The sequence below is a fragment of the Bos taurus genome, chromosome 3 (assembly GCF_002263795.3).
Source record: "Bos taurus isolate L1 Dominette 01449 registration number 42190680 breed Hereford chromosome 3, ARS-UCD2.0, whole genome shotgun sequence".
NCBI lineage: Eukaryota > Metazoa > Chordata > Mammalia > Artiodactyla > Bovidae > Bos > Bos taurus.
This window is the reverse complement of record NC_037330.1, coordinates 56,588,207-56,613,080: the sequence shown is the minus strand read 5'-3', so window position 1 is coordinate 56,613,080 and position 24,874 is coordinate 56,588,207. Positions and strand designations below refer to the sequence as shown.

The window sequence follows — 24,874 nt, the reverse complement described above, 5'->3', positions numbered from 1 at the left end:
GTGATCTGCAGACATTCTGATCGGCTCCCAGTGCATCGATTCCTATCCTGGTTGGTGGGACCTGCTTCCTGTATATCAATGGGGTGGGGCAGAGGAAGGTACACACACACACACACACACACACACACACACACAACGTTCACACATCACCAGAGGATTCTGTGTACTCAGCACACGGCCAAGACATTGGTTAGTGTTCTTATCATACCACATCACACCTGTCTACAGACAAGGAATACAAACCACAAGACACTTGACTCTACTAACATCAGGAGCCAAGCCCAAACCATGACTCAGAACCTGAGACTTTAGTAACTTCTCCTGGTCATGAAGGCATTCCTTTTTTTTTTTTTTTTTTTGAGGGATGATTGACATAAAGTGATATTAGTTTCAGGTGTGTACAACATGATGCTTTGACAGTTGTATATATTGTGAAATGATCACTACAATAAGTCTAGTTAACATCTGTCACCATATTTAGTTATAAAAATTTTGTTTTCTGGGATGAGAACTTTTAAGACCTACTCTTTTAGCAACTTTCAAATATTTAATGCAGTGCTATTAACCACAGTCAGCATGCTGTACTTTACATGCCCCAGGGCAGCCCTTCTTCGAATTTGAAACAAACTCATAAATAAGAACCCCCTCCCTACCAACACCTCGAAACAATGTGGTGGACAGAGAGTTCTGTATTTCATAGGAGATGCCTGCAGAGATTGCAGTAAGTTTCCAAAAATAAAAGAACAAACAGTTCCCCTTACACTTATTTGTTATGATAGCTACAGGACCAAAAAGAAACTCATACCATCCTGGGGGGACAGAATGCACAAGGATTTGATTTTGCTCATTTTCATAAACATCATGGAGCATCGTTGGCTCTGAATCCTACAGAGTCATCTTGGCATATTTATAGGACTCAGACCCACATCGGTGCATCAGGAAGGTTTCAGGTTTGGAGAACAGGTTTCCCTACTGACAAATAGCATAATTAGGCATAATGTCTTAAGTGAACATATTAGCTTGGGCTTTTAACAGTGTGCAAGCCTTGGCTTCCGCAATAACCACCTAATCTTGTGTGGGAGCCATCCCAGGCTTCACTTGAACACAGGCGCTATGCGTACACCTGCAGACCAAGCTGGGAATGGGTTTATTTATATTGTCCTTGTTAGTCATGCAGCCTGTGTGCAAACAAAACAACATTATTCTTATCTCCTCAGAAAGTTTAATTCATTAACAATTAAAAGCTAGTGCAGAAAGAGGGCCAGACCTGGGGAGAGGTTCATCCTAGCACAGCAGCCCTGGTCAGAGATTTGCAGGGGCAACTCTCACAGATAACGGCACCGTGATGTTTGCTGGATTGTTTTTCATATAGACTTTACTCATGGAAGGATGATCTTCCTGTAACTTAATAAGATAATGTCGCCAACAATCTCTTCAAAAAACACCCTGTTGAAACTTGCTGTCCTTGGGCTCTTGCCAGAGCCCATTCCTGCCTCCTGCCTGCTGTCTGGCTTGTTTTTAGCAGTGGTTGCCTCTGGGCCGGGTTTGTGTTCTTGAAGAACTCAGTTCAGGATGGTCCTAGCAGCTGATGGAAGCCTCCAGAGCAAGTGAGTTCAATTTAAAACGGGTGGGCTTGAGCACATGCTCTGTCATCTGAAGGGCAGGGAACCAGAACTCCAAACCTGGATTGTTCTATCATAAGTCATAGTCAAGGCCACGTGTCATAACTGGGGAAACCGTGGAATAGAGGAGGGGCTGGGGAAGGGGACATGGGAACCGTTTGTTCTTTCTGCTCAGGTTTTCTGTAAACCTGAACCAGCTCTATGAAATTAAGTCCACTATTAAAAACAAACCAGGAGTCAGGCTCACCCATGGTTCCGGGCTGTGAGAGGCCAAGATTGATTTGAAAAGGATTTTTCTTCCTCACCATAGGTGCTAGAACAGGAAGAAGCCCAGAGATTCGCAGGGCTACACCCAGGACAGAGAATTAGCAATAAAAAATGCCCTCTCCTCTGAGTTTTGGAGGCCTCCATGGGTAGGATGGAAAGTGAGACTTTACCCGGCTGAGAGGGGTGACTGGGCTTAGTGCCACTTGAGTTTTGCCTGACCTTGGAGCAAACAATATATGCATTTATCTGTTTGGTATTGCATAGGTGGGTTTGACACTTGATTAAATGTTTTAGTTTTCAACTGCTTAGCTTTATATAGGTCAGCCTTTGTGCTGGAGAAAGAATTTGTACTAAAAACAATAAACAGCTTTGGAAATAGGTTGGATCTAAAATAAATTAGGTTAATATTGCAATATTATGTCTTAGGCTAAAGGGGACTTCAGTCATCATCTGGTGCAAACCTTGTCTGCTCTTAAATGGGCATGAAAGAGTTAAATAATAAAGCCCCAGCAGGGAGGGTAGTGGAACTTTTAATCCCAGCTGCTGCCCCTGGGGGTGAGAGGAGGAGATATTTGATAGTCCAAAGCAGAAAGTAAATATAGAGTAAATTACTTCCATGTAATTGGGGAGATTATTTCAAGTAGATTGCAACTTGGAAATGGATTGCTTCTTTTCAAAACCAAGGGTGACTTGTATATCTCCCACGGTGGCTTCAAGGTAGCACTGAAGGAGAGCACAATTCTCAGCTTTCAAGGGCAACTATAACTAGTATATTTTATAAAGTCAAAACAACACATCTTGGATCCTCGCATTACTCAGATCTGTGCAGTAGTTAAGAGGAACAGAAATATAGACACATATAGAAAAGTGGCCAACAGTAATATACCACCTTAAAAATCTGAACTATGAGTCTTACACAGAAAACAGAAAACTCTTTGCAATTAATATAATTGCCCTCGTTCAAGGAAATGGTCAATTTGACCTGAAATGGTGTGGAAAACCATGGGAGGGAATCTGTAGAGACACCTAAAAGAACTATTATACATTTTTTCATACATTGAGGCCAGTTTTCCTAGTAGTTTCCATGCTTTGGTTTCAGTGCTCTTTCTTGAAGCTAGTATGAATAGGTTCTAATTTTGTGTCCACGCAATAGTCTTTCCCATTTTTGTCTCCTCTTCTTAAGTATGTAGACTCTAGAATCAGAGAAACCTTGTTGAGACTCAAGGCTGCCTTCATCTATTACCTGAGTTTGGGCAAACTGCCTGGCCTCTCTCAGCCTTTTCTTATTTGTAAGGGGGATAATACTGATATTTGCTTCACAGGCAAAATGTTGTGAGGATTTAACAAGAAAATTCATGTGAAGTGCTTGTCACCTAGTTCCTTTTATGATTATGATGATAAACCCATATTATTATTTCTCATATGATATCCTATTTAGCTTACTCACCATTCAATTTTTCTTTAACTTATTCAGTGTGTAGCATTCAGAATTGAACAAAATGCTCCAGATATGGGCTTATATCAAGAGTGCAAACCAGATGACCACCTTCTTCATTTTAGGTTCCTTACTTCTGTTGAATTATAATTGGTTATAACCCATTAGAGTATTAAATGTTTTTGTTTATGTTTTATCTTTTTTGTGGAGAGAGAGGATGGCTACCCCAGTCAAACTGCCTAGTAAACCCTCTCCTTTGCTGTTGTACTTCGGTAGCTTTAGACCCTGGTGCAGGACCTCACATTTATTTCATTACATGTGATCTATTATATGTTAGTTCTTCTTTTAAATCTATGCAATCCATTTGTTTATTCATTCATTTATTATTGAAACTTTAAAAAATATATTTATCATGGACCGGGCTCAGTACCAGTTTTTTTCCCTACTCTGTTATTTTTAAATTCATTGGAGTTTTAGTAGAGCACAGTTTTTATGTCTTCAGGCAAACTGTTGCATAACATGTTTGGCTAAGTGCTAGAGCACAGGCCTAAGGTATGTCTTAGAAACTCTCCTCAGGCTGACGGATGCTGTTAGGGTGCTGTAGTTTAACCATTATGAATCCATCTTACTGTGGTATCATTTGGCACAAATTACATTTCAACTTGACCAGCAGGAAATCTCGAGACCCTCTCAGAATTCTTGCTCAAGTCCAGATTCACTAGACCCACCTAGTAGACTAATTCAATACTCTTATCAAGATAAAAAGATTAATCTGATGTGATTTCCAAGTGAAATTAGTCTGGCTTGTATTCAAAAAGGGCTCAGAGGACATATTTTCACAACACATTCTAACATTTTGAAGAATTTAAATAAAATAGATCATAGTACCTAAAACATATGACAGCTATCTGTTTCAGATGCTCATCCTCACCAGCATAGAAAGTCGAGGATGTCAGTGAGAGAATTGGGCAGATAAACTAGGTTAAAAAAAATCCACCCTCAGATACTGCCCTTACCTTGGTTGTAGAGCACTTGCTTTATATTTACTAAGTTTTTTATATGTATTTCTCCCCTTTTGAGCTCTTATGGTCAGGGCCCTGCTTTTACTTCTCTCTTGTAATTTCTATTACAGTGTATGACAGAACATATGCTATGCCATGCTAAGTCACTTCAGTCGTGTCCGACTCTGTGTGACCCCATAGATGGCAGCTCTCCAGGCTCCCCCGTCCCTGGGATTCTCCAGGCAAGAACACTGGAGTGGGTTGCCATTTCCTTCTCCAATGTATGAAAGTGAAAAGTGAAAGTGAAGTCGCTCAGTCGTGTCCGACTCTTAGCGACCCCATGGTCTGCAGCCTACCAGGCTCCTCCATCCATGGGATTTTCCAGGCAAGAGTACTGGAGTGGGGTGCCATTGCCTTCTCTGTGACACAACATAGGTGATCCTTAATTCTTTTAAAATTGATATACTCAAGGTTTATTTGTAAACCTAATGCCCAGCCAATTACAGGACATGGCAAACAAAGAAGAGTTCTATAGGTCCTAGGGCATTCCTAGAAACTTTTAGAGGCTTAGGAGACATGCTCCTTACATTCTATGAAACTGCCAAATGACTAGCAACCGAGTCCAATGAGTGAGAAGTAGTGAAATGGCCTCCTCTAAATATGGGGAACTTGGTGGTCATTTTTATTTTTTGTCATTACTAGGATTTGGGAATTCTAGGGGAAAAACTGCATGTTAAAAAATAATTTCCCCAGATCAGAAGGGGAAAGTGATTTTTTAACATGCAAGAGAGGAGCAACTAAAAAAAAATGTTGGTTAGATGAATAAATAGTGCTTGTGAAAGTGCACCTTACACTGTGAAACCTTTCATAAATGGAGAGATGATGCAAATGATGGCTTACTAGGCTCAGAAATTGAAACAGGAGTCTTGTCTTAATGTTCCACATACACATTTTCCCTTTGAATAATGTATTTGTTTCAATGGGAAAAGTATTGGGACACTGAATACTTTTTAAAAGATAAATCAAAATGTGCTTGCCCATTTTTTATTACTGCCTGCTTCATTTGACCTTCTGCCTTTTGTTGGTAAACATATATATGTGTACTTAATATTGTTGTTCTAGTTACCCTCTTACTTTCCCATCTTAACCAACTTCAGTCTGCTATTCTGATTTGACTTAGACTTTCCAGTTCTTAGACTGTCAGGATTTCAAAGATGCATTTTTATAAATCAGTTTCTTTGAAAGCACTTGAACCAGAAGTCAAATGGCATGACGTAACCAACAGTTTTTCAATGGAGAAATGAAAATTCTCAATAATGACAAATAAGGAATCTAACCTATTGACACCAATTTGGTTACACTGTATTGATTTCTATAAAAATATTATAAAAGAGAGTGCTACACATATTCTACTGATCAAATTATAAGTACACTTAGCAAAGAAAGAAATAGTGCCAGATACAAGAGTTTGTCTTAGCGTGTCACCTACTATTAGTTATCCCTCACTGATTCAAGTATTTTCCTGGATTCAGGTGGGTCAGGCTGTCAAGGTGGAACCCCGAGGCTGCATGTGGCTGTGGATACAGAATTGAGTGGGCATGATCTGGAGATACAGCAGGTGAGTTCAGTATGTCAAGAGCAGAAAAAATGGCCCTACTACTTTCTCAGTGATCATGATTACCAGGGTATAAAAACAATTCCAAAAGCTCCTGTAAGTGTCTCAGTTTCTTACTCAGAGCCTCAGGATCTTTTTTGTTTTTTTTAAAATAATTTTTATTATTATTATATATATATTTTTTTACTTTACAATATTGTATTGGTTTTGCCATACATCAACATGAATCTGCCACAGGCGTACACGTGTTCCCCATTCTGAAACCCCCTGACCTCCATCCCCGTACCATCCCTCTGGGTCATCCCAGTGCACCAGCCCCAAGCTTCCTGTATCCTGCATCGAACTTGGACTGGCGATTCGTTTCTTATATGATATTATACATGTTTTAATGCCATTCTCCCAGATCATCCCCCCTCCTCCCTCTCCCACAGAGTCCAAAAGACTGTTCTATACATCTGTGTCTCTTTTGCTGTCTCGCATAGAGGGTTATCATTACCCTCTTTCTAAATTCCATATATATGCGTTAGTATACTGTATTGGTGTTTTTCTTTCTGGCTTACTTCACTCTGTATAATAGGCTCCAGTTTCATCCACCTCATTAGAACTGATTCAAATGTATTCTTTTTAATGGCTGAGTAATACTCCATTGTGTATATGTACCACAGCTTTCTTATCCATTCATCTGCTGATGGACATCTAGGTTGCTTCCATGTCCTGGCTATTATAAACAGTGCTGCGTTGAACATTGGGGTACACGTGTCTCTTTCAATTCTGGTTTCCTCGGTGTGTGTGCCCAGCAGTGGGATTGCTGGGTTGTATGGCAGTTCTATTTCCAGTTTTTTAAGGAATCTCCACACTGTTCTCCATAGTGGCTGTACTAGTTTGCATTCCCACCAACAGTGTAAGAGGGTTCCCTTTTCTCCACATCTTCTCTAGCATTTATTGCTTGTAGACTTTTGGACCACAGATACATTCCAGAGTTGTTTTTTGGCTGTTTCACCTATTCATGTGTAAACTAATGAAAATGGGTGGTGGGTTGGGCAGACTGGATGAATCTCCTCAGGTCCTTCATTCCACCTGAGCTACATGTGCCAGGAAGAGCCCCTTATACCAAGTCAGCTTTGCTTATATATATTTTTTTGCTTTACACATGACAGCTTTGCACAGCTCAATGGGGACTTGACACTGTCATACACGTAGCTCTCACCCCTCTGTGCAGCTGGCAAATTGAGAATTTCTAGATTTAGGTGTTTAGGATGCCAATCTTAAAGAAGGAAAGGGGCCTTGTTTTGAGACTGCTTTGCCCGGCAAGCGCAAAATCTTTACTTAACTTGAATGCTTACTGTGGCATATTTTAGAGGTGGGCAGGTAGAGATACTAAAGAGGAATGCTAAGGAAACCCCAGGTCACCCCTAGATTCTTCTCATGGAACCCAGATTTAGTAAATACTACAAAGCCTTCACGCCTTCATAGTGTTGTAAGAAGCATGAGGGTTTTTTTTTTTTTTTTGAAAGTCTGAATTCACTCCAGGTAAGTGGTTTTCAAAGTGTTGTCCTATTGCACTAGAATATCAGGGTTGGTAGTGATGGTGGTAGTAGGGAGGATTTCCAGGAAGGGAGAGTCTGCATTTTTAATAAGCATCTTAGAGCTTAACCCTGAGTAAGGTTTGGAATTATCATCTATGAAAAGATTCACAAGATCTCTTGTTGCTCTGATGTATGGAATTTCTTCATTTTTGCACATTTTTCAGCTTTTGGTTTTGATTATCTCTTTATAGTTTCTTGGGATAGGAATGCCTCTCCTGGATTATTTTCCTCACTGGGTCTAGGACATCTTCTGCATCTTTCTGAATGAGTTGTACTGTCAGAGTCCCTAGAAACCTTTCATGGTCCATCTAAGAAGGAGATGACCTGCATTTATAGCACACAGTATAGGCAGTGGTGGGATTTCCAGGTGGCGGTAGTGGTAAAGAACACACCTGCCAATGCAGGAGACATAAAGAGATATTGGTTTGATCCCTGAGTTGGGAAGATCCCCTGGAGGAGGTAGTGGCAACCCACTCTGCTGTTCTTGCCTGGAGAATCCCTTGGACAGAGGAGGCTGGTGGGCTATAGTCTATAGGATCGCAAAGATTTGGACATGACTGAAGTGACTTCACATGCACACACGCATAGGCAGTGATCTTGGGCAACAAGAAAAGCATAATGTCAATAATATTTTGGGAGGGAAATAGCTCTAATACTATATAGTTGAATAATCTACAATTCACAGTTAAGTTCAATTAAATTGCATGAATTCATAAGTTACATAATCTCATCAATTCTCACAACTTGATGTGAAGCTAGGTACTGTTACTCCTGTTTTACAGATTAAGAAATTGAGGATGGCTCTCTACTCCTATCCTGCAAATAGGTTCATCTGTATCATTTTTCTAGAGAAGAGACTTGTGGACATGGGGTAGGGGAAAGGAAAAGATGGGATGAATTGAGGGAATAGGATTGACATATATACACTGAGGAGTTACCCCGCATCTGAGGTCAGGGGCGGCGGCCAGGACGAGCTACCCCATGCCCCTAAACCCGAGGCCAAGGGCGGCAGTTGGGAGGAGCAACCCCACGACCGAGGCCAGGGGTGGTGGCCGGGAGGACCAATCCCATGTCCAAGGAGCTGTGGCTGTGTGGGCGCAGGACGGCCTAGAGGAGCTATCCCACTTTGAAGGTCAGGAAGGGCGGCCGTGAGGAGATACCCGTCATCCAAGGTAAGGAGCAATGGCTGCCCTTTGCTGGAGCAGCCGTGAAGAGATACCCCACGCCCAAGGTAAGAGAAACCCAAGTAAGACGGTAGGTGTTGCAAGAGGGCATCAGAGGGCAAACACACTGAAACCATACTCACAGAAAACTAGTCAATCTAATCACACTAGGACCACAGCCTTGTCTAACTCAATGAAACTAAGCCATGCCCATGGGGCAACCCAAGACGGGCGGGTCATGGTGGAGAGATGGGACAGAATGTGGTCCACTGGAGAAGGGAATGGCAAACCACTTCAGTATTCTTGCCTTGAGAACACCATGAACAGTATGAAAAGGCAAAATGATAGGATACTGAAAGAGGAACTCCCCAGGTCAGTAGGTGCCCAATATGCTACTGGAGATCAGTGGAGAAATAACCCCAGAAAGAATGAAGGGATGGAGCCAAAGCAAAAAGGATACCCAGCTGTGGATGTGACTGGTGATAGAAGCAAGGTCTGATGCTGTAAAGAGCAATATTGCATAGGAACCTGGAATGTCAGGTCCATGAATCAAGGCAAATTGGAAGTGGTCACACAAGAGATGGCAAGAGTAAACGTCTACATTCCAGGAATCAGCGAACTAAAATGGACTGGAATGGGTGAATTTAACTCAGATGACCATTATATCTACTACTGCGGGCAGGAATTCCTCAGAAGAAATGGAGTAGCCATCATGGTCAACAAGAGTCCGAAATGCAGTACTTGGATGCAATCTCAAAAACGACAGAATGATCTCTGTTCGTTTCCAAGGCAAACCATTCAATATCACAGTAATCCTAGTCTATGCCCCACCCAGTAATGCTGAAGAAGCTGAAGTTGAATGGTTCTATGAAGACCTACAAGACCTTTTAGAACTAACACCCAAAAAAGATGTCCTTTTCATTATAGGGGACTGGAATGCAAAAGTAAGAAGTCAAGAAACACCTGGAGTAACAGGCAAATTTGGCCTTGGAATACGGAATGAAGCAGGGCAAAGACTAATAGAGTTTTGCCAAGAAAATGCACTGGTAATAGCAAACACCCTTTTCCAACAACACAAGAGAAGAGTCTATACATGGACATCACCAGATGGTCAACACCGAAATCAGATTGATTATATTCTTTGCAGCCAAAGATGGAGAAGATCTATACAGTCAGCAAAAACAAGACCAGGAGCTGACTGTGGCTCAGACCATGAACTCCTTATTGCCAAGTTCAGACTTAAATTGAAGAAAGTAGGGAAAACCACTAGACCATTCAGGTATGACCTAAATCAAATCCCTTTTTATTATACAGTGGAAGTGAGAGATAGATTTAAGGGCCTAGATCTGATAGATAGAGTGCCTGATGAACTATGGAATGAGGTTCGTGACATTGTTCAGGAGACAGGGATCAAGACCAACCCCATGGAAAAGAAATGCAAAAAAGCAAAATGGCTGTCTGGGGAGGCCTTACAAATAGCTGTGAAAAGAAGAGAAGTGAAATGCAAAGGAGAAAAGGAAAGATATAAACATCTGAATGCAGAGTTCCAAAGAATAGCCAGAAGAGATAAGAAAGCCTTCCTCAGCGATCAATGCAAAGAAATAGAGGAAAACAACAGAATGGGAAAGACTAGGGATCTCTTCAAGAAAATCAGAGATACAAAGGAACATTTCATGCAAAGATGAGCTCAATAAAGGACAGAAATGGTATGGACCTAACAGAAGCAACAGTTAGAACTGGGCATGAAACAACAGACTGGTTCCAAATAGGAAAAGGAGTTCATCAAGGCTGTATATTGTCACCCTGTTTATTTAACTTACATGCAGAGTACATCATGAGAAATGCTGGACTGGAAGAAGCACAAGCCGAAATCAAGATTGCCGGGAGAAATATCAATAACCTCAGATATGCAGATGATACCACCTTTATGGCAGAAAGTGAAGAGGAACTAAAAAGTCTCTTGATGAAAGTGAAAGTGGAGAGTGAAAAAGTTGGCTTAAAGCTCAACATTCAGAAAACGAAGATCATGGCATCTAGTCCCATCACTTCATGGTAAATAGATGGGGAGACAGTGGAAACAGTGTCAGACTTTATTTTTCTGGGCTCCAAAATCACTGCAGATGGTGACTGCAGCCATGAAATTAAAAGACGCTTACTCCTTGGAAGGAAAGTTATGACCAACCTAGATAGCATATTGAAAAGCATAGACATTACTTTGCCAACAAAGGTCCGTCTAGTCAAGGCTATGGTTTTTCCTGTGCCCATGTATGGATGTGAGAGTTGGACTGTGAAGAAGGCTGAGCGCTGAAGAATTGATGCTTTTGAACTGTGGTGTTGGAGAAGACTCTTGAGAGTCCCTTGGACTGCAAGGAGATCCAACCAGTCCATTCTGAAGGAGATCAGTCCTGGGATTTCTTTGGAAGGAATGATGGTAAAGCTGAAACTCCAATACTTTGGCCACCTCATGCGAAGAGTTGACTCATTGGAAGACTCTGATGCTGGGAGGGATTGAGGGCAGGAGGAGAAGGGGATGCCAGAGGATGAGATGGCTGGATGGCATCACTGACTTGATGGACATGAGTCTGAGTGAACTCCAGAAGTTGGTGATGGACAGGGAGGCCTGACGTGCTGCGATTCATGGGGTCGCAAAGAGTCGGACATGACTGAGCGACTGATCTGATCTGATATACACTGCTGCTGCTAAGTCGTGTCCGACCCTGTGCTACCCTAGAGATGGCAGACCACAAGGTTCCCCTGTCCCTGGAATTCTCCAGGCAAGAACACTGGAGTGGGTTGCCATTTCCTTTTCCAATGCATGAAAGTGTAAAGTGCAAGTAAAGTCGTTCAGTCGTGTCCGACTCTTAGCGATCCCATGGACTGCAGCCTACCAGGCTCCTGCATCCATGGGATTTTCCAGGCAAGAGTACTGGAGTGGATTGCCATTGCCTTCTCCCATATATGCACTACCATGTGTAAACGAGATAGCTTGCGGGAACCCGCTGTAAAGCACAGGAAGCTCAGCTTGGTGCTCTGTGATGATCTAGTGTGGTGGAATGGTGCTGGTGGCAGGGAGGCTCAGGAGGGAGGGGATATGTGTATACACACAGCTGATTAACATTGCTGTACTACAGAAACTAACACAGCATTGTAAGGCAATTATCCTCCAATTAAAACAATCATAATAAAAGAAAAAAAATAAATTGAGAAGACAAGGCCCTACCATAGGTCAGCAGACTCGTCTATGGAAGAATGGGACCTGGAGTCAGGGTCTTCCCACAACTGGCCCTTGGATGCTGACACATGCCATACGATGGCCTCCTGAGTGGCTTTGGTGCGCATACATTGTAAGCTGATGCTGAGAACAAAGAGGTTGTGTCAGACCACTCAGTTTCTGATGTTTGTAATTTTGGTGGGGAAAACCTGCATTTAATTGCCATGGACATCCACTTGTTGAATGATCATTTTGTCTTGGGAAAGACGTTTCTGCGTTGGTCTAGCCTTCCCCGTCAGTGTCACCTGAGGCCTCACTATGTTTGAAACAGCTCTCACCCTTACTTAATTTGCCATTATATTACCCCAGGGAAGTCATGAATTAAGAATTCCAAAAACCTTTCTCCTCGTATCTGATTATGCTGTACTTACAGACACATTTAGTCACAGGTTTTTTAGACGTTTCCATGGCTTTATTTGGGGCTTCCCTGGTGGTTCAGAGGTTAAAGCGTCTGCCTGCAATGTGGGAGACCTGGGTTTGATCCCTGGGTCGGGAAGATCCCCTGGAGAAGGAAATGACAACCCACTCCCGTATTCTTGCCCGGAGAATCCCATGGATGGAAAAGCCTGGTGGGCTACAGTCCAGGGAGTCGCAAAGAGTTGGACACGACTGAGCGACTTCACTTTGACTTTCACTTTGAGGTGGCGCTAGTGGTAAAGAACTTGCCTGCCAATGCAGAAGACGTAAGAGACAAGGGTTCAATCCCTGGGTTCGGAAGATCCATTGGAGGGGGGCATGGCAACCCACTCCAGTATTATTTCCTGGAAAATCCCATGGACACAGGAGTCTGGTGGGCTACAGTCCATAGGATCACAAAGACACGACTTTGTGACTTAGCATACACATTGCTTTATTTTGATCATCTTGATTTAATTCCTTCATTAAAGTCATCAAATTAAAGAAGAAAAAGATATCTTCTAGGCTCCTGCTAGATATCCCTGAAGACAGAAGCAGTAGGGAGTCCAGCCAGCTTCTGCCGTGACCTTCTGGTAATGGAGACACACTGTTAGGGCCTGCAGCCCCTAAGAACTAGATTCCTCTCATTGTCACACAATTCTTTATGTTGGGCTGAGACTTTCACACTTTAACTTCCGCACTCTGGTCCTTGTTCGGATCTCTTAGTAGAGACGTCTTGTCCCTTGTTTTCATGTGAGAGTTTTTCAAACACAGGAGCCAGTCATCATGTAGGTCCAGAGTCAGATGATTCAGAGTTGTTAGGGCTGAATTGCGTGTCCCTAAAGTTCACACACTGATGTCCTGACCCGAGAGATGGTGATGGATGTAGAAGCCTGGCGTGCTGCAGTCCTTGGGGATGCAAAGAGTCGGACACGACTTAGCGACTGAACAGCCTAACACTTCGGAATGTGACTGCACTTTTAGATGACGTCTTGAAAGAGGTAATAAATTAAAAGGAGGTGATTAGGATAGACCCTATTCCAACATAGCTGATGTCTTGATAGAAAAAATTAGGACAGCAAGACCTAGAAAGACACAGAAAAGAGACCAGGTGAAGGTCCAGGGAGAAGATGGCCATGTATAAGCCAAGGAGATGGGCCCCAGAAGAAACCAACCTGCCAGCATCTTGGCTAAGACTTCTAACCTCCAGGACTGTGAGAAAATAAATGTTTTTTAAGTCACCCAGTCTATGGTATCTTGTGGCAACCTGAGCAGACTAAGACAGGAGTTAAATATATATGGAGCTGGAGCCAAGGAGATAGGTTAGATCATCTAGAGAAATGTGTAGGGAGAGAGTGTAAGAGAACCATGGGGTAAAACCCTGCAGAGTAGTTACTGAGAGAAGAATTGTGAGAGGACAGTGAGAGAAGACAAGGGAAGAAAGGGTCCTTTGCTTCTTTTATATTGGGTTCTAAATTCCTTAACCTTGTGCCCACTTTTGTCAAAATTGTCTTTAGTGTTTAAAGACTCTCTTCTTTCCTTGCCCCCAAGCACCAGATTAAGAAGGTGTGGTTTTTAAATCGGAATGATTTTCATCACAACATTCAAAGTCATTGAATTAGGGGTTCATTCTCAGAAGCTACTTGAGGAATTTTTCAAAGTACACGTTTCTTTGACACAGCATATGAAATTCAATTTCAGTGTCATTTCATAGTGAGATACTAAAATATTTTATGAAGACAAACAAATAAACAAAACCCCAAGCCCCACATAACTCCCATGTGCTTCTGATGTGCCCATGGATTGACATACACTAATCCAGATGAAAGTAAAAATGAATTTCCTGAACATAAGTGGAAATAATGCCAGACCATTGTAGATTTCAAACTTCATGGAAAATTAAAAACTTCCCCTTTTTTGGAAGGATGTTTTATGAATCCAGTATATATAGCCTAAGTTTCCTATTCTTATTAGCTTATCACTTTCAGACTAATGTTGGAAATGATCATTGTCTGATGGCCTTTGGGGATGTTTATGTTCCTTTTCCCAGCAATGGGTTCCCTTGGCCAGCCGGCACTGTTCTTTTTCCATATTTCAGGATCTCAGTTTGAAACAAGCTATGATAGCTTTCAACAGTCAATCATATTGACCATTACATTATTCTTTGTGACTTGGGAGAATACTCCTGTTACCTCAAGTGCTCTATCTGCTGAGAATTAGGAACCATTTCTATGTAATAAAGAACTATCGATCACCGGGAAGTATACTCTTCCTTCTTGTGGAAGAAAACTTATGACATTGAACTTGATAAGAGCCATTATTTTCACAAGCTCAAATGAAACATGTCTTCTTTGTCTCCCCTCCCACCTCTGCAGGTTCAAGTATGCAGAGTAGACCAAATCGGAAAGAAGGCATCACTTTAGACTGAAACAAATCAGGGCTAACCAGGTAATCAACTTCTGTATAAAAACAATGAATTGTGCTACTCTGACTTAGCTGTTTCAAAGAAACTCCAATGTGCTCTTTATTCATTTCTGGATTGTTTCAAACCAGTGTCCAGTAGGGTCTTGAAAATAACCAGAATAGCTAGACTCTGTTACTTTAGTTCAGGTATTTAGGAATATTAAGTTCTGAGTAGGTTGGTGAAAGTAAAAGTGAAGTCCCTCAGTAGTGTCTGACTCTTTGTGAACTCATGGACTGTAGCCTAACAGGCTCCTCAGTCCATGGGATTTTCCAGGCAAGAATACTGGAGTGGGTTGCCATTTCCTTCTCCAGTGGATCTTCCTGACCCAGGGATCGAACCTGGGTCTCCGGCATTGTAGGCAGACGCTTTACCGTCTGAGCTACCAGGGATTGCAAGGTAGGTTGGTAGAGCTGACTATAAAGGACGCTTAAAACATCACAGTGGGACTGTAGAGGGGAGCCTGTCCTGAAATTTGCCAGGTCTGCATTGTGGATACTGACTTGACTGGTTCCTCTGATTTAAGGATGCTGAAAGTATACTTTGCTGCCCCAAGTTATATTTTATCCATGTCTCTGACACTCCACCTCCAAAGAGTCATTCCTTTGTTTTTCTTTGCTTCACTCAAATTGAAAATTGTTTTGGTTTGTGCAAAATACAAAACTACCATATGCAAGCAAATACATTAAGGTAGTGATTAGTTTTGCTTTCCAGTGACTAAAAGGAACTAGTTGAGCTAGAAGAAACTTGCAATTTCATCATTGGGAAAGAAGGAAAGGTTTGCTAAGTAGGTGAAGGGAAAGCACAGAGAGAAGAAGAAGGGGCCAGCTGACATTTTTTTGCCCACTTGGAAACTTTGAACGGGGCCAACTGCCCACTCGAGCTTCCCAGGTGGTGCTAGTGGTAAAGATCCTTGCCAGTGCAGGAGCTGTAAGAGACACGAGTTCAATCCCTGGGTTGGGAAGATCCCCTGGAGAAGGGCATGGCAGCCCACTCCCATATTCTTACCTGGAGAATTCCATGGCAGCTACAGTACATAGTCACACAGAGTTGGACACAAATGGAGCAACTTAGCACATATGAAAGTGCCCACTAAATACTGCTTAAAAACAAAACAAGCAACATATCTTTGAGAGCACTTTATTGCACTATTTCAGTAATTGTACTGGCCAGGACTCAGCAAGACTAGACTTAGGAAGGGTGGTTAACATTTCAGCTCTAGCATGACTTGTAAATCATGACATTGATTTGGGCACAGAGGCTAGAATATTTGAGGAGTTCCCTTCAAAGCTCAAACACAGAGGGCAGAAAAGAGAGTTGGTCTTTAATATCACATTCCCCGTTTTGTAAGTTTGAGCTTGAGTTATGAAGCATCAAAGATCATTTTGTTCCTGCATTCGATTTTCTTCTTTTCACTTAGAAAAGACCTTTTAGGCCAACGACCACTTGAGATGTCCCTGATTCCTCCGTGTTTCACTCACTGGCTCCTGGCTCCTGGAATCTGTTGGACCTGTATTTGCATTCATCATTTCTCAGGAGGGAAATGATTCTAGTGACCTCACTGTGGGGAGACAGGAGTTTCTGGTGAGTCATCAAACTGCCAGGCTGTTCTATGTAAGTGGGCTCTTGGCTCTGGATTAGGAAAGGAATGCCTTCACCGGGTAACACTGAAACATCTTGGTGAACTCGCTAAGTGCGTGGGGTACCCTAACCACCGTTTTTGGTGGGAAGATCAGGCTGTCACTTGTACTTCACCTTCAGAATTCTCCTCTGCTTGAATTAAGCTCTGCAGGCAGTGTCCTGGATTGTGAGAAGGATAGAGACCCTGAAGACATGCTGGCATTTATTCCTCACACTGCTCCTGAGGACACACAGGAGAGTGTTCTGGCCAAATTAACCAGTTATCGGTTCCCCGAATAACTTCGGTTTTGGACCCCTGACTTGCCTCTGTGAGTAAGTGAGAGGTTATCTTCCCTGCGTACTTTTGCCTCTTGGCTTTCCTGTCACTACACGAACATTCAGCCCACAGATTTCTGTTATCTAATCAGGTGCATCGGTCTGTGGTGGAGACAAGAAGGGAGGAACGCCCCTCTGACTCAGGTTTTGCACAAACAAAACTCATCCTTGTTAGCAAAGGCAGGAGGAGTACCCATGGCTGCTCAGATCAGATTTTCTCCCCACACTCTGTAGGGCAGTGCAGATGGGTGGGTTTTTACGGCAAGATAAGCAACTGGAGGGCTCCACTTGGGTATGCTAAAAAAAATTAAAATGTCAATATTTACACATGACCTTCAAGGCTCTTACACTCTTGCTTTCTTAGGATTCAGTACAGACTGCGTTTTCTTTAGCCTGTTACCAACAGCTTGGAAATTCAGTTAGAGGACATAACCCAAATGTTCTCCAAATGTTCCTCCCAAATGGTCATCGTGAAAAGTGCTGTTTTAAGGCGTGCAACCTTTCTGCACTAAGAGAGGGCTGTCGTCCTGCTTACCCAACTGCGGGGGAATTATCTGGAGATTAAAACCACCGATGATAAAGATAGTGCTGCCAAGCTGCTTTAATTTGTTGATAACTAAAGCACAAGAGGCCTCTTACAGGCTTCTCGAAGCCTCACTATTGTGTAGTGCACATTCAACCCTTGCTTGTGTGCTGACACAAACAAATAAATGCGATCATAACGGTTGAAATGTAGTTAGAAACACAATTGAGAACATCTGTATTGTAAGCAGAAATAAATTAGAAATACTGAAGTGTTGTGTAGCTGTGAAAACGAAGGAATAAAAAAATAACCCACAGTACCTGGATTAAGTGGTTATAAATAATGTATAAAGCAAAAATCTCATTACCCCCTGTGTAAACTCCCCCCTCAATGAAATATATTTTATGAATGTAGTAACACTGTAATAACCAAAGCATTTGTTTTTCCCCACAAACTTTCCATTTCATAACTGGGAGATTGTTTGGATTTACAAGTTCAGGACAAAACATCCCCGAATTTACTGGTTTTGCTTTCTTCCTTGTGACCTTCAGCCCCGGGACTCTGTGGGGCTCTGCACGCCTTATCAGAATGCTGCTTTGCACATGTGAAAGTTTTCCCCAAATACCTTTCTGTAAATATGTTAACAGAAGTGAATACAAATCCCCTCAGCTCTGGGGAAAGGGCCTTGAAACTTGCATTGCAGTGCCCGTGGGGAGGGTAGGAGGTGTGCTTCCTGCCCAGGCCTACGTCACCCATGTGACTCCTGGAGTCCAGGCCACTGTCAATAAACTCAATCATGTTGTCTGGATCACTAAATAAAGTGACAGTTGCCAGATTAGCGAGTTTGTCCAGCTGAGCTATGGGGCCATTACACGGGGGGCCAGAATTTTCCACCGGGCACTATCCTCAGCATAGCCAGGATCCAAGGGGAGCCTGATTCTCTGCACACTCACTCACCCCTGCAGCTCTTCCCTCTCCAGTTTCTTGGTTCTTTTTTTTTCTATCATAAACCCATAGTCAGACTCTGGAACATCATGAGACCCAGTGGCATGCTCAAGGGTTAAGCATGACTCTGGTGTCCTGTTGTTTATGAAACCCAGTTCTTCTGAGTCATGCAAGCTGAACCCTCATATCTTTAAGAGATGCTAGGGAGGGAGGTAAAGTGGAGGAAGCTGGCTCATTACAACCTTTTATGTAACAGGAGACACCCTAAGCCTAATCGGCTCCTACCTCAAATACCTTGTGATTCCTTCTGAGCTTTTAATTAATGAGTTAACGTACATCCTATCTGGCTCTCTTGGAGTCCTTGGAATGGTTCCTCAGTGAACCACAGATATCCACAAAGATAACTGTCTGATTTCTAGCCTGAAGCCTGGTCAGGTGCTGCTCCACTCTCATGACTTGTGACCATGTTCTATTTCTGCCTCACCCATTGGAGGTGGCTAAGCCACTAAGCAGAATGACCCCATTAGATTCCCTTCTGGTAAGAAGTCACTCATGGACTCATCTTTGGAGTCACATTGAGAAACATGTAATTTCTCCTTGTTCAGGTATGCAGCTAGTGGGGGAAATTACTAGGTTATGAGTCAGAAGATTGTTCTGATGTCTTCTTGAATCTACCTGAGTGACTTTGGATTCATCCACCTCGGAGCCTCACTTATTATTGGAAATGGGGATAGTATTACCGCACACTTTTCACTTCAATGTGACCTAAATAAGGTCACACACATAAAAGGGCTGTTTATGTGCTGTTATTGAATGGTTTAGAGCGTTACATGTTATTGAAGGGTATGGGGTTATTTGTCTTTGTTCAGGCTACCATAACGAAATACACCACACTGAGTAGCTTGTCAGCAAAAAAATTCATTTCTTTAAGTTCTGGAGGCTGGAAGTCTGAAATCTGGGAGCCAGCGTGGTTGTGTGAAGGCTCTTTTCTGGTTGTAGACTTCTCAGCTTCTGACTGTGTCTATGCATGCTGGAGTAGAAGGGAGGATCTTTCTAGAGCCTTTTCAAATTTAAATTTACTTATTTTTAATTGGAAGATGATTGCTTTACAGTATTTTTAGTTTCTGCCATATATCAACATGGATCAGCCATAGGTATACATATGTCCCCTCCTTGAACCTCTCCCCTGCCTCCCACCCCATCCCAGCCTTCTAGGTTGTCACAGAGCACTGGATTTGAGCTTCCTGTGTCATACAGCACATTTCCACTGGCTATCTAGTTGATGAAAGTGAAAGTGGAGAGTGAAAAATTTGGCTTAAAGCTCAACATTCAGAAAATGAAGATCATGGCATCCGGTCCCATCACTTCATGGGAAATAGATGGGGAAACAGTGGAAACAGTGTCAGACTCTATTTTGGGGGGCTCCAAATCACTGCAGATGGTGACTGCAGCCATGAAATTAAAAGATACTTACTCCTTGGAAGAAAAGTTATGACCAACCTAGATAGCATATTCAAAAGCAGAAACATTACTTTGCCAACAAAGGTCCGTCTAGTCAAGGCTACGGTTTTTCCTGTGGTCATGTATGGATGTGAGAGTTGGACTGTGAAGAAGGCTGAGTGCCGAAGAATTGATGCTTTTGAACTGTGGTGTTGGAGAAGACTCTTGAGAGTCCCTTGGACTGCAAAGAGATCCAACCAGTCCATTCTGAAGGAGATCAGTCCTGGGATTTCTTTGGAAGGAATGATGTTAAGGCTGAAACTCTAGTACTTTGACCACCTCACGCGAAGAGTTGACTCATTGGAAAAGACTCTGATGCTGGGAGGGATTGGGGGCAGGAGGACAAGGGGACGACAGAGGATGAGATGGCTGGATGGCATCACCGACTCGATGGACGTGAGTCTGAGTCAACTCCGGGAGTTGGTGATAGACAGGGAGGCCTGGCGTGCTGCGATTCATGGGGTCACAAAGAGTCGGACATGACTGAGCGACTGAACTGATCTAGTTTACATATGGTAATGTGTATGTTTCAGTGCTACTCTCTCAGTTTGTCCCAGCCTCTCCTTCCCTGTGTCCGCAAGTATGTTCTCTGAGGGCATTGATCTCATTGCAAGAGCTCTGTCCCCCTGACCTAATCACCTCCCATGGCTAGCTCCCTGATACATCAGCTTAGGGGTTAGAAGTTCAACATGTGAGTTTTGGGGGGACACCAAACATTCAGAATATAGCATCTTTATTAAAAGGAAATTTCTATCCTACCTCTATTACAATATAGTTGGTTTGAGGATCAAATTAAATGAAATATGTGCAAAAGGCTTTGCACATCACTATATCATGAATGGAGTGGCAGAGCGCTGTCAGCTGGGTGGCTTGTGGTCAGTAGGTTAATGTACGCATTTGCCAGAGCAGCACAGTTTTCTAAACCAAAAAGAGGAAGCATAGACTGGAGACTTTAAATCTGTCCTTATGGTTATCAAGACTTTTTTTTTTTTTTTTTTACTGTGAGCGCCTCAATCAATTGTTTTGAGAGTTTTGGCTCATTTCTTTTACTTCTAATATGAAGAAACAGCAGTCATCCCTTTACACGGTCTTTGGGAAAACATAACTGAAATGAATTCCAAAGATAGCTTTTAAGGACAAAGTTATGTGAAGGACAGAAATTGTGTGTGGACTCTCTCAGCAATGAATAGGCACGTCTCCACATACCCCTAGGATCTCAAGCTGATAATGTAACAACGAGAACCTATTGAATCAGGACAAGGGAATGGTTCTGCTCGTGTGACAATCTAGGTCTCAGAGTCTGGTATGCAGGCGGGGTGGAAAGAGCAGATTGCATTTTCAGGAGAAAGGTTAAGCTTGAATGTTTTGGACAGGAGGTGGTTTAGATGCATTTTTAAAAAGTCCTTGAATTTACCTGATGAGTTTGTGTCCTTGTGATGGTTGTAGCCTATTGCAGGGTAGGAATAAATTTAGCAACACAAAAGAGGTCATTTAAAAATCTCTCCTTTCAGATGCCCCATTTCGTCTGGTGCCCCTTCTAGCTTTCTCTTCTTCACAAATTTGGCAGCCTGCGAAGCTGCCCTTCTGATCATGAGTTTACAATTAGTGGTATGTGGTTTCAGAAATGTTTCAAAACTTTTATAGAAGAGTTGTGAAAAGGTGGAGGTTTCCAGAAAACCTATAACAGAAGTTCAGAGATCCATTTATTTATTTATTTAGATTTTAAAACAACATTTCAGTTTAAACTAATTTTAGGCTTGAAAATGTTGAAAAAAAAAATACTATGAAGTATTTCTTTATATCCCTCACTCTGCTTCTACTTATGTTAAAGTCTCTCATCACCGTTATAATTATCAAGAACAGGAGATTAACATTAGTACAGTGTTAGTAACCAAACTACAGACTTCATTAGAAATTCACAAAGTTTCCTACAAATATCGTTTTCCAGTTCCAGGATCGTATCCAGAACCTCACATGGCATTTTGCCTCCAATCTGTCACAGTTTCTCAGTCTTTCCTTGTCCCTTACGACTGGCTCTTTTAGAAGAGTAGTGATCAGTAATTTTGTAAAATATTCTTTAACTTAGCTCTGTCTAATGTTTTCTCATGATTGGGATAAGGTTATGCAGGTTTTGCAAAAATACCACAGAAATGAAAAGGTTCAGCACATCATATCATATACCAATATGCCAATATGTCTTATTCAGTTCAGTTCACTTCACTCACTCAGTTGTGTCTGACTCTTTGTGACCCCATGGACTGCAGCACGACAGGATTCCCTGTCCATCACCAACTCCTGGAGCCTATTTAAACTCATGTCCATCATGTGGTGATGCCATCCAACAATCTCATCCTCTGTCATCCCCTTCTCCTCCTGCCTTCAATCTTTCCCAGCATCAGGGTCTTTACTAATGAGTCAGTTCTTTGCATCAGGTGGCCGAACTATTGGAGTTTCAGCTTAAGCATCAGTCCTTCCAATGAATATTCAGGACTAATTTCCTTTAGGATTGACTGGTTTGATCTCCTTGTAGTCCAAGAGACTCTCAAGAGTCTTCTCCAACACCACAGTTCAAAAGCACCAATTCTTCAGTGCTCAGCTTTCTTTATAGTCCAAATCTCACATTCATACATGACTACTGCAAAAACCATAGCTTTGACTAGATGGACGTTTGTTGGTAAAGTAATATCTCTGCCTTTTAATATGCTGTCTAGGTTTGTCATAGCTTTTTTTTCCAAGGAGCAATTTCATGGCTGCAATCACCATCTGCAGTGATTTTGAAGCCTCCCCAAAATAAAGTCTCTCACTGTTTCCATTGTTTCCCCATCTATTTGCCATGAAGTGACGGGACTGGATGCCATGATCTTAGTTTTCTGAATGTTGAGTTTTAAGCCAACTTTTTCACTCTCCTCTTTCATTTTCATCAAGAGGCTCTTTAGTTCTTCTTCACTTTCTGCCATAAGGGTGGTGTCATCTGCATGTCTGAGGTTGTTGATATTTCTCCCAGCAATCTTGATTCCAGCTTGTGCTTCCTCCAGCCTGGCATTTCACATGATGTACTCTGCATGTAAGTTAAATAAGCAGGATGTCTTATTACTGGTGTGTCTTATTACTAGTGATATTTACTTTGATAACTTGGTTAAGTTGGTACCTGCTTGTTTCTCCACAATGAAGTTACTATCTTTCCCTTTGTATTGATAAGTACTTTGAGGCAGGTACTTTGAGTTTATTCAAATTTTCTATCATTCTTGAATTTTTTCTGCGTGAAATATTAAGCACTTAAGAAAAGGAAAAGCCATAACAAACCTAGACAACATATTAAAAATCAGAGACATTACTTTGCTGACAAAGGTCCATTGAGTCAAAGCTATTGTTCTTCCAATAGCCATGTATGGATGTGAGAGTTGGACCATAAAGAAAGCTGAGCACTGAAGAATTGGTGCTTTTGAATTGTGGTGTTGTAGAAGACTCTTGAGAGTCCCCTGGACTGCAAGGAGATCAAACCAGTCAATCCTAAAGGAAATCAGTCCTGAATATTCATTGGAAGGACTGAGGCTGAAGCTGAAGCTCTAATACTTTGGCCACTTGATATGAAGTACTGATTCACTGAAAAAGAACCGGATGCTGGGAAAGATTGAAGGCGGGAGGGGAAGGGGATGACAGAGGATGAGACAGTTGGCTGGCATCACTGACTTGATGGACATGAATTTGAGCAAGCTCTGGGAGCTGGTGATGGACAGGGAAGCCTGGCATGCTGTATGTAGTCCATGGTGTTGCAAAAAGTCAGACATGACTAAGCAACTTAACCGAATTGAAGAAAAGGAGATACACTCTTTGATGATTTGCTTCTTTTCACTTAATATATGTGAAACATCAGTTCTAGAGGTTTTGTTCATTCTTTTATACAGTTGCGTAGTATTCTATTACATGGCAATACCAGTTTATTCAAGCACTGTTCCACATATGGGCGTTTAAGTTGTTTCTAGTGTTTTGCAATTACAAACAATGAGGCAATGTATAAATTTGTGCATATGTCTACCTACATTGTTGGAGATATGTCCCCTAGAACTGAGATTGCTAGGTTAAAAAGAAAATGCATATGCAGTTTTGTTAGACATTGCCAAATGTTCCTCTAGAACGGTTGCAGTAATTTGCATTCTTACTAGAAATGTAGGTAAGTGCCTGTTTCTCCATAGTTTCAACAATAAGCTTAAGTAATAGAATTTGTTCTCATATTTTACATGTTTTGCCAGTCTGATAGGTGAAAAATGGATTTGTTGGAGTATGAATGAGTTTGAGCAGTTTTTCGCATGTTTGAAGGCTTTTTAAAAAAAATCTTTGGGATGTATGTGTGAATTTCCCTTCATTTTTCTATCAGGATTTATGTCCTTTGTCCATTAATAATTAATATTTCTTTGTATATAAAGAATAAAAGTTCTCTGGTATATATTACAAATATTTTCTTGCCATTCATCAGTTGTCCTGTGATCTTGTTTATGGTGCTTTTTGTCATGCAAAATTTTTTTCATTCAAATGCAGTCAAATTTATTAACTTTTCTGGTCTCTGATTTTAAACCATAGGTAGGAAGTCTTTTTCTTACCAAGGTTAAAGAATAGAATAATTTAGCTATGTTTTCCTTTATATGATTTGATTTCAATTTTTATATTTAGATATCTAATCCACTTGGAGTTCATTTACTATATGATGTGAGGTATAGATGTATTTTAACTTTTCCAAATGATTACATACTTGTTTCAGACTATTTATTTAAAAGTTCATCTTTACCCCAGTGATTTGAGATGCCACTTTTTTCATATACTAAATTTCCATGCGATTTGGAGGCTATATCTGGACTACTTTATTCTAGTCTATTTGTCTGTTTCTCTACTCATGTTCCACATTGCTTTAATTATCAAGGCTTTATAGAATATTTTAATTTCTGAGAAGAACTAGTCACCACACACAGTTTTTCTTTCTTAGTGTTTTTCTACCTATCTTTGCATGCTTTTTTTTTTATTTGAATTTTAGTATCAAATTGTCTAACTTCAGAAAATAGCTTGCTGTTATTTTATTTTTATTAAATTCAATTTATTATTAACTTTGGGAGAATAGGTTTTTTTCCTTAATAATAACTA

General features: G+C 41.6%; 1 protein-coding gene across 16 annotated transcripts in view; it reads left to right on the top strand.

The window, feature by feature from the left end:
• Window positions 1-1,177: 1,177 nt before the first annotated feature.
• LOC132344881 (craniofacial development protein 2-like) overlaps window positions 1,178-24,874 on the top strand; it is a 124,756-nt gene continuing 101,059 nt past the window's right edge. For 4 of the 16 annotated variants that reach the window (XR_009493934.1, XR_009493935.1, XR_009493936.1 and 1 more), the window contains exons 1-3: window positions 1,207-1,607; window positions 5,858-5,943; window positions 14,732-14,804. Coding sequence is in view for 2 of the 16 variants with exons in the window: in XM_059885098.1 (XP_059741081.1) it covers window positions 9,457-10,374 (918 nt within the window). In the remaining 14 variants the exon portion in view is untranslated. The other 12 variants (XR_009493927.1, XR_009493925.1, XR_009493928.1 and 9 more) reach the window with 9 other exon arrangements.